The sequence below is a fragment of the Hemicordylus capensis genome, chromosome 1 (genome assembly GCF_027244095.1).
Source record: "Hemicordylus capensis ecotype Gifberg chromosome 1, rHemCap1.1.pri, whole genome shotgun sequence".
In the NCBI taxonomy this organism is placed as follows: Eukaryota; Metazoa; Chordata; class Lepidosauria; order Squamata; family Cordylidae; genus Hemicordylus; species Hemicordylus capensis.
Window position 1 is genome coordinate 63,624,686 of NC_069657.1, and position 14,400 is coordinate 63,639,085.

The 14,400-nt window shown below is 38.7% G+C and overlaps 1 protein-coding gene across 8 annotated transcripts in view; it reads right to left on the minus strand.

The window, feature by feature from the left end:
* Positions 1-14,400, minus strand: part of DPH6 (diphthamine biosynthesis 6) — a 370,426-nt gene that overhangs the window by 294,105 nt on the left and 61,921 nt on the right. For all 8 annotated transcript variants that reach the window (XM_053286588.1, XM_053286584.1, XM_053286586.1 and 5 more), the window contains exon 4: positions 5,149-5,222. In XM_053286588.1, the coding sequence (XP_053142563.1) occupies positions 5,149-5,222 (74 nt within the window). The remainder of the gene's footprint in view (positions 1-5,148; positions 5,223-14,400) is intronic.

The window sequence follows — 14,400 nt, forward strand, 5'->3', positions numbered from 1 at the left end:
AAGGGTATCTAATTGGCTCTGCCAGTGATTCTGTCAATGCTCTGGTACAAACATGGAATAACAAACTAACTAGAGCAATATATACAATAGCTCCTAAGCATCCTCTCTGACATGCTTCAAAACTAGCTCTGTGGTATTCAGAAGAATTATGGGAGCTGAAGCAGTGAGGTAGAAGACTAGAGCACAAATAGAGAAAGACTCAACTCAAATCTGACACATTACGAGCACATATGAAGACTTATGCTCTGGCAATATGCACGGCAAAGAAGCAATTCTTTTCTGCCTGGTGCATCTCACGTCTAGTGGAGTTATCTATAGTTGTGAGAGAACTAATACGAGCCCCCTCCCCCGTGAATCCAAATTTATAACCCTTGGTTACCCACTGTGATGCTTTTAATGATTTTTTCACTGACAAAATATCTCCTATTCAGGCCAAACTGGATTCTACAATTAGGGCAGCGTCTGTTATGGAGGTATCAAGCAACAACCCTTGATAAGACTGGATCACTTTCAGTTTGTGACTCCTGAGGATGTGGACAAGCTATTTAGGACTGTGCATCCTACCACCAGCTCTCTTGAGCCTTGAACAACTTAGCTTATTTTATCTAACAATCAGATTGTCAGAGAGAATCTGGTAAACATCATAAATGTTTCTCTGAGGGAGGGTAGGATGCCCCCTTGTCTTAAGGAGGCTATCATTAGACCTAACTTGGAAAAAACCTACATTGGACCCCTCAGAGTTAGGCAACTATAGGCCCATCTCTAATTTCCCATGGATGGGCAAGGTGATTGGGAGGGTGGTAGCCACTCAACTGGAGGAAACGAATTACCTAGACCTGGCTTCCCCAACCTGCGGCTCTCCAGATGTTGCTGAACTACAACTTCCAGCATCCCTAGCCACAATTTATTTCCGAATCCGATTAAGACGGAGGTACAAACTGATGTCAAGACCTGACATATGAATGTGGATTACTGAATGTGGATTATAAACTTTTCTCTGCTATCCTGGCAAACAGATTGAAGGGATTTTTAACTGATTTAATACATTTTGACCAGACAGGGTTTGTACCGAAGAGATACATGAAGGATAATCTAAGGTATATATTGAATACCATAGATGATATTACTATTGGACACGAGAAGGCAGTGATGATTTTTTTTAGATGCAGAGAAAGCTTTTGATAAATTGGATTGGTCTTTTATGTTTAAAATCTTGGAAAGGATGAATTGTGGGGTGAACTTTCTTTCATGGATTCAAAGTATTTATCAGGAACAAACCATTAAGATAATAGTGAATGGGACATTATCCAAATCGTGTTCCATTTGGAAGGGCACAAGACAAGGATGTCCACTTTCGCCATTATTGTTTATTTTGGTGATTGAACCACTGGCAAAGAAAATTCATTTGGAGAATAAATTTTTTTGCAATTAAGATGGCCAGACAAGAACATAAAATAAATCTTTATCCAGATGACATGATACTTACAATTACTCAACCAAAGGAGTCATAAGACTCAGTTATTGAACATACACATTATTATAGCATAGTTTATGGATATAAGATCAACAAAAATAAAATGCAAATCATTACATGGAACTTAGCAGAATCGGATTTACAATATTTGAAAGAAAAGGAGGGATTTAATATAAGTACTAATCCTTATATGAAATTATTGGCTTCTAATACAGACATTTAAAAATAATTATTTGTCGACATGGAAAAATACAATGGCGGATTTTCTTAGATGGAAGAAGTTAAATCTTTCTTGGTTGGGAAGAATATTGGCAATTAAAATGAACATTAGGATACATTTTTTAATTTGAAATGATTCCAATGAAAATAGAAGGAAAGACATTGAGTGAGTGGCAAAGAAATATAATCTCTTTTCTCTGGGCCTCTAAACAGCCAAGAGTCAAGTTCAAAATAATGCAAGATGCAAAGGAACGTGGAGCACTGAGAATTCCGAACCTAAAATTATATTATCAGGCTAGTTGCTTTACATGGATTACAGAATGGATTAAAGAACCATATGGCTGGATTATGTCCCTGGAGGAAACAGGTCTTTCAGAAGGATTGCATGAATATTTATGGACTGATACAAGAAGATTGGCTGTGGATATAAAAGGTCATTCCATTAGAAGTAGTTTATTAAGTGTTTGGGATAAACATAAAAAAATAATAAGCCCAGCTTTATCTCCTTTGGCGTCAAAATTAAATATGTTTTTCTATGAGGAAGAACATACTAAAAGATTTGAACTTTGGTGAGAGATATCATATAATTTACAAAGTCTGATACAGGAAAAATAAAAATGAAGCCTATCCAGGTTCTTTCGCGGGAATGGACAAGTAAGCCTTCTTGGTTTCAATGTTCACAAATAAATAGCATAGTACAGATGGAAATACAAAAGCAAGGTGGAAATAGCAGAGATTTGACAGAATTTGAAATATTAATAACTAAAAATTACAAATACTTACTGTGTTTGATATATAGGTTAGTGAAATATGGCTCAGAATCAGAAGTTAAAGACTGTATGATTAAATGGATGCAGAATATGAATAAAACAATTGACATGCAACAATGGGAATATCAATGGAAAGTGAACATTAAATTTACAGCAAATAGCATATTAAGGGAAAATTGGTACAAAATGTATTTCCATTGGTATATTACTCCAATGATGATTTCCAAGATAGACAATAAGTATCCCAGAAATTGCTGGAAATGTATGGATCAGCCGGGAACCTTTTATCACATGTGGTGGACATGCACTCAAGCTCAGAAATTTTGCAAGTTAATCCACAGTAAGATGCAACAAATGTTAAAAATAGATTTTTAATTTTCTCCAGAGGTTTTTATGTTAAATATTACTAAGCCCTATATACCTGCAGAATAAACAGAGTCCTTATACATGATAACTGTGGCTGGAATTCTTTATGCTTCTTATTGGAAAACTCATTTGTTACCAATGTTAGAGGAGTGGCACCTTAAACTTTGGGAATATGCTTCAATGGCTAGGATTACCTCATATAAAAAAATAAATCAGAAGATAAATTTGGCTTTATTTGGGAACCCTTTATACCTTGTCATTTGTCACAATACCTCATCCTAGATTTGGATTTTCTTTGCTAATGAATTCTTGAGCGAGCTTGCTTTAATCTTGATACTGCTTAATTTTGATTTTTAGATAGTCAATTGGATGTTGTGTTAGAATATTCAGGACTGGTGGTTGAAAATTCTAATTAAAATACGGGTGGTTAAGAGGAAACATTGACATGACTGAGTGTTGTTTTCCGGTTTGATATACAAAACATATATGAGATGTTGTCTACTATATTCGTTTATTTTTATTTTTCTGTATTCTGTACTCTGTATTCTTTTTCATAATATTAATAAAAATAATTAAAATAATTTTAATGGTTTCACTCTATGAATTGTTTTTAATCTTTGAAAGTGCTTAATTGTATGGTTTTATTTTATATTGTCATTTGTATTATGCACACCACCTAGAGATGTATATATCAGGCAGACATATAAATAAATGATAAATAAAATAAAAACATTGGCATGAGTTTGTTTATTATTTATTTATTTGATTTCTATACCACCCCTCCAAATATGGTTCAGGGCGGTTTACAAGTTGCTTTCTCACACACAATTATGATTCCTTACTTCCTAGCATGGCAACAGCTGCTACTGAGTAAAGCAGAGGCATAACTATAATAAGGCAAGGGGAGAAAGTTGTCTGGGGGCCCACTGCCTTGCCCCCCCCCCAGGCAAGTCATATGACTGACTCCTCCAGCTATGCACTCGCCCAGCATTCTTTCAGTTGTATTCATCCTCCAAAATTGATGTGAGTGTTAGACCTAGAACTACCAGAACCGCATGTCTTTCTCAGATTGCAGAGCAGACCAGAAAAGAGAGTGAAGCACAAGTTAGTCTCAAGGCCAGACATGAAGCTTATCACAGCCATCACCAAGAAATATCACACACACACACACACACACACACACACAGCTACCACTGTCCATTTCTCACAATAACACTAGCTCACAAACTAAACTAAACTAAAACCAAGTTCTACCTTTGTCAATCCGAGATCCAGCAAAACCAAATGGTTATAGCAGCAATAACATAGCGTATTGTATTAGGTGCTGAGATAATCGCTCTGACCCTCCTCCTTCTCACCAAAATGAGTACAAATTGGGAGAACAATGTGGTCTACATTTAGGTACCAGATGTACCACAGGGGATGGTAGCACACCGAACTTAAACTCTTTAAGAATAAACCTGTATGATTATTTGAAAAATAAATTTGGAAGTCATTACTTGCCTGAAGGATCTGGAATCATTAAGGAAAGATGGCACTCATATTTTGCAATGTCTACCACAGTCATAAGGAAACAATAGCAAGAGTTCTATTAGTTTTAGAAATCCTTATAAATGCAAAATTGTCCAGTGATCTGAAAGCCATAGTCTGTGCTTTCATGATGAGGAATACATGCTAGGCAGAAATATTTATTCAGTACAGAGTAGATATGAAAAGCAAAAACAACAAAGCTACTACACATATACATACACCCCAAGACAAAATAATTCAAACCAGGTCTTTGTACTGTAATATTCCCTCAAAAAAGAGAATTGAAATTCTTTTTCATTTCTCATTCAATTGGACTTTCATTCTTCAAGTCTACCATTAGTGGAGTCTTAAAATATATCAAGTATCCCATTAACTCCACACAAACTGGCCAGCTGGCAAAAAGGCAAAGAGTTGGCAAGGTTATAGCCTTGACTCTATTTCCAGTTTTATGGTGGTTTCTTTAGATGAACTATGCTATGCAGCAGCTTTAACTCACATTCCGTTCACTCTGGATTTTTTTTTTTTTTTTTTTTGTAAGTACACAAAGAAGATACATCACATTTTTGAGTGTGAGCTCTACATAAGGAGCATGTTGCAATTCATACTGAGTAAAGCATCAATTTCTATTTTATACCGGGCTAATGGCTTAAATGCATGCTCTTGGATTAAAAGCAATCTTTATTTTAAGAGTGCAGTTCACAGTCACTAAAACCGATAGCAGCATTGCCACTGATTTCAGCAGATTGCCTACAATGTAGATGTAGATAAATGAAGGTGAATTCTACTTACACATCTTCCACACGGACTCGCTGATAGTCAGAAAGAATTGCCCCTACAGAGACACCTTCCACACCCTCCTCATCCTGAAAATGAAAATTTATAAATATATGTTTCAAATCTGCATAAAATTAAGTGTCCATCAATATAAACTCTGTTTACTTTTATTCAGGAGCTGAATGATTACCTTAGATGTTTAATGTAAAAAAGAAGAAGGGGTTAAGCCTTTTATCAAGGACTCCTTACCTAATTGTGATCTCAGTATCAGAAGCAGGTTTTGCCCCCACTCCAACTATAACTCTTTAAACTTTGCTCACAATAATAAATGGGAGCCATTGGTTGACATCCTTACTAATGATGCAGGGACACCAAGACAAAAGAGGGGGAGGGCATAGTTTGTGATGTATCTTTAAAAAGTCTAGAACCCTGAGCCATGTCTGGAAATGAATGTTGAGGAACTGGGGATGGAGGGATAATTATCATTGATTCAGGAAATGCTAAGTTCTCAGCCTTTTGGCACTGGCATTTCTTCTCCCACAGAAGTCAGTGGCCAACATCCCCACTATCAGTGTGGAGGTGCTGTGCAAAATGCCTCCACAGCTTTTAGTAATCCAGACTCCTGCTGTGTAAGTGGGAGTGTACACAATATTCACCATTCTCTCCTTTCCCCAGAACTGCTCTCAACACCCCTAAATATGTCCCTGAGGATTACATGATGCTCAGGGACATACTTAGGGGTTTTAAAGAGCAATTCTGGGGAAAGGAGAGATTGGTGAAAATTGCACTTTCCCACCCTGCATCTGGAAGTCTGGATTATTAGACACTGTGGTCACACTTTGCACACAGTGGAGGTACCACACACACTGGGGATGTTGGCCACTGACCTTTGTGGAAGAAGAATAGCCAGTGCCAGTAATAGAGTTTTTCCTTTATATATTCGATTATGTGTTAATATTTAAACCTTTAACACATGTTGTCCACCATATATTTTTGTTATACATAGCCATATGCATTAGCTTGTAATTAGTGGGCTTTGATACCCAATGGAAATCCTACATTTTAAGTGAACAAATCCTCCCAGTGCTTTAATATGTGTTCACAATCATGTTAATAATAAATATGTTGAGCACTGCTGCTTTCAATGCTAAATCCTACAGGATTCTATCTGGCCATTTCCCATTGATAACATAGTCGCATTTTATGTGTCCACTGATTTATCATCCTTTGCATTGTTAATATCTAGGAATCATTTTTCATACTTTCCTGTGCTGGACTGCATCAAAGACATGCTAAAATACAAATAAATCATGTATTTCCCTCATCCACCCATTCTAGTACTATTTTTAAATGATAAATAGCTAGATTTATAATCGTACTTATCCTTAAATAGACCCTTTCAACATTTTCTGTAGTGGCATACTATGTTTTTAAAATACTTGAATAGGGTATTGTACATTTCAAAGCTTCTAATATTTCTGCTTTATATATCTTTTATGGGCAAGATATTTGAATTGCCACTGCTTTTACTTAGTATGCAACAGCCTTAGGTCCAAAGCTCTTTTTAAAATTATACAATTAATCCTTCTAACAGCCTTGTGAGTTAGCATATCTAACTAATACTTTGCAATGTTTTGAACAAAAACCATTCTATCAGAGTGAGTGGGAATCTCAGGGGGAAACAAACTTGCAGAACAGACAGCACAGTGTGCAGAAGCTCAGTGTGAGCAACCACCATTGACAAAGATGATGCCGCATCAATGTACCTAAATATACATAATCTCTGTTTTTGACATGGAACCTAGAATTTAAAAAAGTTTAGGTGGGATGGAGTACAAGTGAAGTGCAGAAGGGCTCAAGACACAGTAGGATGGGTTATAGCTGCACTAGGTTCTGTGGTCAAATACTCAGAACCAAAGGCCCCAAATCTTTGAGTTATGAATCAGAGATAGCCACAACAAATTGAGTATGTAGCTATTAAGTAAGGTCTAGGGCCCCCAAACCAAAGGGGACATTTATGGACAGTATCTTCCTCAATATTATGCTTCTTTTGCTTTGGTTTTCCAGAAATAAGACAAGTTCAAAATATATGCAATCCATATTATCAGTTTTGGACCACTCTTTTGGGAATTTAGATGCCAACTTAATAGACATCTTGATTTTACTGTCTAGAAAGGAAACTCCAGAAGTCAAAAGGGTACTGAATTTCAGAACAGCACAACTGACACTAAGGCTGGTCTACTAGGGAAATGCAATCTTCTCTACCCAATAAAATACATCCTTTGCATGCAGCTGGCATCTCCAGGTAGAGTTGGGAAAGACCCCTGCAGAACTGATGCTATTCAATATAGACCATATTGAACTAGATGGAACAAGATCCTGACTTAGTGTAATGCAGTTTCACATAAAAGGTTTTGGAGATGTTTAGCACAGATACAAAAGTCTAGAATTTCCTGCCGGTGCTTTGCTCAGGTGCAGGACATAATTATACACCTGCACAGACAATTAAAATCCACTATTTTCAGCCTTCTCTGAGAAGTACCTTTAATACATTCACAGAAGAAAGTTCCAGTGCTAGTTCTTCGCAAATGCCTTAGACAACCTGTTCTATTATTTTTGTTTAACTTACAAAGCCCACAATAATGCAGCAGCATAAACTCACTGCCCATTTTTCTGTACTCCATGCCAGCAGGTTTTCTGTATTACTCCAATGACTTCAATGAATATCAAACACAACACCAGCATCACTATTTCAAGTATTTTAGTTAATTTTTGCTGTGTTATATATCACTGGAGTATGCATTATTGCTGGAATGAAGTTGCAGGCTCTCAAAGCCTCAGCACAGCAATCTTCTCTACCTCAAGAAAAAACTGTCTCCTCAAATGTAGATTAATGAAAGCTGAAATTCTCATTAACCAAACACAAGAGGCCTCTAGTCATATTGATTTCAGAGGGAAAATAAGGTCTACAACGTGTGCTATAATAAGCAGTCTCACATATGAGAGGGAGTGCTCCGGGTGGTACAGCATGCCGCTAAGCAAGCCTGTTTACCTTCAAGCCTTGACAGGGAAGAGCATGGAGTACAGAACAGAGGTACATATGTGGATAATTCTTAAGTCACTGGAAGATTAAGATACAGGAAGCCTGTCCCTCGGCCATTTCAAGAGGCCCAGTAAGGAGAAGGACAGACAGCAAAAGGAGTCCAGAGACTGAAAAGAGGCAGAGGCTGTGGGAAGGACCCTCAAGGTACTGCGTGAGCATTTTGCTGTAGGAAACCTTGGCTCTTGAGAAGCAGAAACAGAGATTCAGGAAGGCACAGAGATCAAATGGAATTTTACAAATGCAATGTAATGAGCCACTAAAACTATTCATCTTATATGCAAAGTACAAATGGACAACCTTGTAGTGCAGTTGAGTGGTATATAAAAAGGAACATTCCTAAGCACCTTCCTAAAGCCATCTCAAACGGTCCAAAATATCCTTTCCTTAGAATACATAATGCAATTATTTCCAAGTCAGATCAAATTCTAAACTGCTATCTAATACAGGACAGAAGTGCACAGACAATAGTAAGGTACTGGACATTCTCACAACAACTCTGCGAGGTAGGTTAGGCTGAGAGATAAATGACTGGCCCAGAATCACCCAGTGAGTTTCATGGCAAATGGGGATTTGAACTCAGGTCTTCCCGGTCATAGACCAACACTCTTAACATTTTAAAATGGTGGCTCTCTTATTTAGGTAGGGGAGAACAACTATTCAAACCCAGCACTGAGCACAGCGTTTCTCCAATGACCTTTGCTGATTATTTACCTTGGAGACTGCTGTTTTGCCTTCAGGACTGCAGTCTTTCCAAAGTTTATCAGCATCAACCTTAACCATGGTTCAATTTAATTCATTCTCAATCAAGGATTTGATACTAGCTGCATTCGCACATAGTGCAGAACTGAGAGTCCAATGGGCCCATGGATCCACCCCCACCCCCGCACGATTACCTGTCTGCATTCAGACATAACCACCAGATCCCTAAGTGCAATCAGGGAGACTGTAGAGAGAGGGGGGAACAGCTGTGCAGGCTTCCTTCTGGAATGAAGGACAGTCCTGGCAGCCAATTACAGCGAGAGCAAGGGAGGAGCTTCCTCCCTCAGCCCCAGTTAATGCAGCATGTAAATGAAACCTCAGAGGTGAAACTCACTACAAACCTAAGGTTCAAATTGGAGTTTGTGGAGGGAAACATCCCATCACACTCTTGTGTCTGAAATGCGGTTGCACGCATTCAGACATACAAGAAATTCAACCTCAGGCCCTTTTAACCCAGGCTTCAAATCACTGCTTAAGTGTAAACCCCAGTTAGCATTAACCATAGTTAACTAAATTTTCAGTCGGTTAACCATGCTAAATGCTAACTATGGGTTATCCATAGCACTAGGGGGAAATACCTGAAGGAAGGGAAGAGCTAAATAAATACAAATTGTTCTAGTGAGAACTAGTCAGCCTACTTTCCTTTCAATGTCCCTATATCTGGTATAAATTTGGGGCAGATTTACATGGTACATCTGGACTAAATTTGGTGAAAATCTCTTGTGCCTCAAATGTTCATGTGTCCACCATCTTGGATCGGGGTGGATGTCACAGTTACAAATGGTACCACTGAGGTGTCCCTGTATGTCACTCACTACACCTGTTCCAAATTTGGTTCAAATCAGTTAGACAGTCCTCAAGTTAGTCCTCAAGCATCCCACACTTGTGCCACAAAAGTTTATGCATTTGCCATCATGGATCGGGGTGCATGTCATCATCACAAACTACACCACTGGGGTGTCCCTATAGCTGCAGCAAATTTGGTTCAAATTGGTTAAGTGGTTCACAAGTTAGCCAACTTGCACCTCAAAAGTTTACACGTCCACCATCTTGAGTCAATGTGGATGATATAATCACAAACTATGCCACTGAGGTGTCCCTGTGTGTCACTCACTGCAACTGGACCTAATTTGGTTTAAATTGGGTAGACAGTCCACAAATCAGCCTACTTGTGCCTCAGATGTTTACATGGCCATTTTGAATGGGAGTGGATAACATCATCACACACCACACTATTTGGGCATCCCTATGTGTCCCTGCAGCTGTAGAAAACTTGGTTCAAATTACTTAGGTGGTTCACATGTTAGCCCACTTGCACCTCAAAAATGCATGTGTCCGCCATTTTGGATCGGGAAGATGACATCATCACAAACTACACAATTGAGGTGTCCCTATGTGTCCCTACAACTGTACCCAATTTGGTTTCATATTGGTCCAGGTGTTGAGAAGTTGATGGCGGGGGGGAGGGGGCACACAGATAGACAGACACACGGACACAAACACACAGAATGCTGGGTGATCTCACAAGCCTACTGGAAAGTAGGCTAAAAACTGGGAGCATTTTATTGTGCAAGACCTGAGCATTGCATCAAATCAGGTATCTTTTTCAGCTAATACCACAATTATCCAATTGCCCTTTGTATACTGTTTCACACTGCCAGATTAAAATATTACTTAGTGTGTAAACTACATAACATTATTTCTGATAATCTTTTATATACACTCACAGTTCCTCCTCAACTTTGATTTCGAATGAAACATAATGCAAAATACAAAACTACCGCGGTAGAGTATACACATTACTGATCATCTAACTAAAGCCTTCACTTGCCTTTTAAGAATATGTGTCACTAACACAGCACCATCCCTCCGTAGAAGATCTTATACACAAACCACCAATGTAATTTCATTAATAGGGCTGAAGTGACACCAGCAGATTTTACATCTTTAAAGACAACTGATATTTCATATACAAAGCTACAAACATATAATACAAAGTCCCAATACTTAAGAGTTTTTCTTAGGGTTATCCAAGTTCTCATGGGAACAGCATCATAGTACACATAATAAGGAATAAAAACAAGGCAATGTGTACATAAGTATTAACAACAATATGATCTCAAACACAAATGGAATTTGCACACGTAAATACATCCATTTCACAACACTGTCTTGTTTTTCTCCAGTGCTTATCACAACAGCTTATTACAGCAACATCCACAATAACACTGCACTAGTGCAATCATGTAACACTAGCTAGTTCTTCTGAGGTGCGACCTGGCGTCGCAGACAATTGTAGTACCAGTACAACAAAATGCACACTTGCACAACCTGTGACAAACCTCCTGCTGTGAAACCTCCTCCTCAGTCCAAGTATGTTGCAAGGAATGATGCAAAGCTATATACTATCCTTGCTGTGCAACACTTGCGCAAGTGGAACAAGACCGCAAAGGCTCTCACAACCCTTAGCATCTGCTTAGCTACACGATCTTCGTGCACTAGTGCATGAAGGTTCAAAAAACTAGGTTCGTTGCACTAGTGCAGCCTCAGTCAGGAGGCTAACCAATACCTATAATACTACATTCTAGCTAATCAACATTGAACTACTACACATCTGACAGTGGCCCAACATAAACACTTCAGAAGCACATTGGGCAACTGCAAAGTGTGCTCATGCAAAGGTGCCATTTGTATGCATATTTCATCTGAAGCTGCTGCAGAGATTGCAGGTCGGTTCCTGACCTGACTGTTGCCCAGAAGAACTGGGATGGTGGGGCTTCCCATCAGTGGTCCATCCAATTTTTTCCATCTCTTTGTGGAATGAGTTTTGTTCTGGGCAGCAGTATCAAGTATCAAGGCACTGTGTGCACATATGCATTCAGAGTGGGGCCTTCCTAATTCAACCTGAGCGGGGTCTAAAATTAACTGAGCGGACTTCAGAAAACTTGTGAGCGTGCACACGCCTCAGAGGGAACAGTGCTTCCCATGACAGTCTAAAAGCCAGCTGTTCCATCTTTAGATTCTTATGGCATTTAGCAATAGCAATAGCACTTACATTTATATACCACTCTATAGCCGGAGCTCTCTAAGCAGTTTACAATGATTTAGCATATTGCCCCCAACATTCTGGGTACTCATTTTACCGACCTCGGAAGGATGGAAGGCTGAGTCAACCTTGAGCCCCTGGTCAGGATTGAACTTGTAACCTTCTGGTTACAGGGAGGCAGTTTTACCACTGCGCCACCAGGGGTATTTGATATTACCTTCCTGCATATTGCCCCCAACATTCTGGGTACTCATTTTACTGACCTCGGAAGGATGGAAGGCTGAGTCAACCTTGAGCCCCTGGTCAGGATTGAACTTGTAACCTTCTGGTTACAGGGCGGCAGTTTTACCACTGCGCCACCAGGGGCATTTGATATTACCTTCCTGCCATATATATTTATTTATAGCACACTACCTGCTTTCACTTTCCCCAATGACCAGAATTATCTCTACCGTCATTCTTATATTTCTTCTTTTTAAATGTCCCTTCCTAACGACTCTGTTCCCTTCTTTGATATTTTCCTATTTTATTTTTGCAATTATTATTTAAAGGGGAAAAAGAAGAACTTCCATTAGATTGTATCTATATGAATATTTATGAAGCTGCAATGGTTTATCAGTTACAAATCTCTTTTCACCTTCTCTCCCTTCCCATCTCCTTCTCTCGAAGTTACACTGTGAGGTTTCCAGGAAGGGATGTATCTTTTTAAATGTCTGTGAAACACATATTTTAAACTGTATACATTTAACAACAGACAACAATAATTTAAGCTATAAGTATTGGCCAACATCCAAATTAACGAAACACTGGTGCTCCTAATGCTGCAGTGGTACTAGAAGGCAAGAGCAGATCCCCTTTTCCCTCTGAAGCCCACAACTGGGGCTTCAGAGAGAAGGGGAGAAAGAAAGAAAACAGTCCTCCCGCATAGCACCAGTGCAGTGTTAGGAGCACCAGCACTTTGTTAGTCTGGATGTTAGCCATTATACTGAATATATTTTCAGTGCCAGGCAAATCTCTTTTTATTCTCTCAGGCTTTTAACTGTTAATAGTACAGTACAAAATTGTTTCATCTGTTGTTTTGTCATGAATATTAAGAATAAAATCATCCAGTTTCCCTTATCTCATCTGATTCAGCTAGGCCTAGAGATTATGACCTACCGGTAACCTTTTTACCTACAACCTTTCACCTGAAACCCATGGTTTTCAAAGATACTTACATGAACTACTGTAGTTTCTTCACAGGATGTGTTTTGAGAACCTAAGTTTGCTGTTGCTTCTCGAACATAAAGATAAGATGAAGAGGCTAATCATACATTTGAATTAAAGTAGAAACAGATCAAAAAAGAAACAGCAAACAAACTTGTATGTGGCAATAACTTTTCTATTAAGAGAGGACTGGAATGCTTATGTGTTTTTACTATGTTATGATTTTGTATAGTCATGAGAAATTATAGGATTAAAAAGGGAGATCCAAACCAGATTCTGATTGCCTTCAGACCTCTTTCCTTAGTTTAAAGGTAAAGTGTGCCGTCAAGTCTGGTGACCACAGAGCCATGTGGTTGTCTTTGGTAGAATACACGAGGGGTTTACCATTGCCATCTCCCAAGCAGTATGAGATGATACTTTTCATCATCTTCCTATATTGCTGCTACCTGATATAGATAATGCTTAGAGTGCTGGACTAGGACCGGGGAGACCCAAGTCCCCATTCAGCCATGATACTTCTTGGGTGACTCGCCAGTCACTTCTCTCTCAGCCTAACACAGTGTTTTAGTGAGGAGAAACTTAAGTATGTAGTACACCACTCTGGGCTCTTAGGAGAAAGAGAGGAATAGAAAATGTAAATAATGCAAATGTAAATAACAACAACATACCAGCAGGGATTCCAACTGGCAACCTCTGGCTTGCTAATCAAGCCATTTCCCCACTGCACCAAATACAAAGCTCCTTGAAACTACTTTTCATAGAATGCCCCGTGTAACTGATGATATGTTGTCATCTCTTAAACTTTGTCTGTTTATACTTATGTATGCTGTACTAGAAGTGGTATAAGTAAACTACTATCTTTATAAAGAAGGTTTTTTTCTTCTCCTCTCTTTAGTGCTTAATTATTATCGTTACAGAACCCTCATGAGGAACATGAACCTGTGGTGTAATTTCTTGACTGTAACCTTGAACACAATAGTTTCCTCATACAGCTTACAGCTAACCTAAATACTGAGATGTGAAAGGTTATCTACCAGAGGCAATGCATGACAATTGTAACTTTTCACTTCATGTTTTGCTATGTTAAGGCTTGGTTTTTATTGCTGTAATTTTGTTATTATTGTGAGCCGCCCTGAAAATATTTATACTGAAG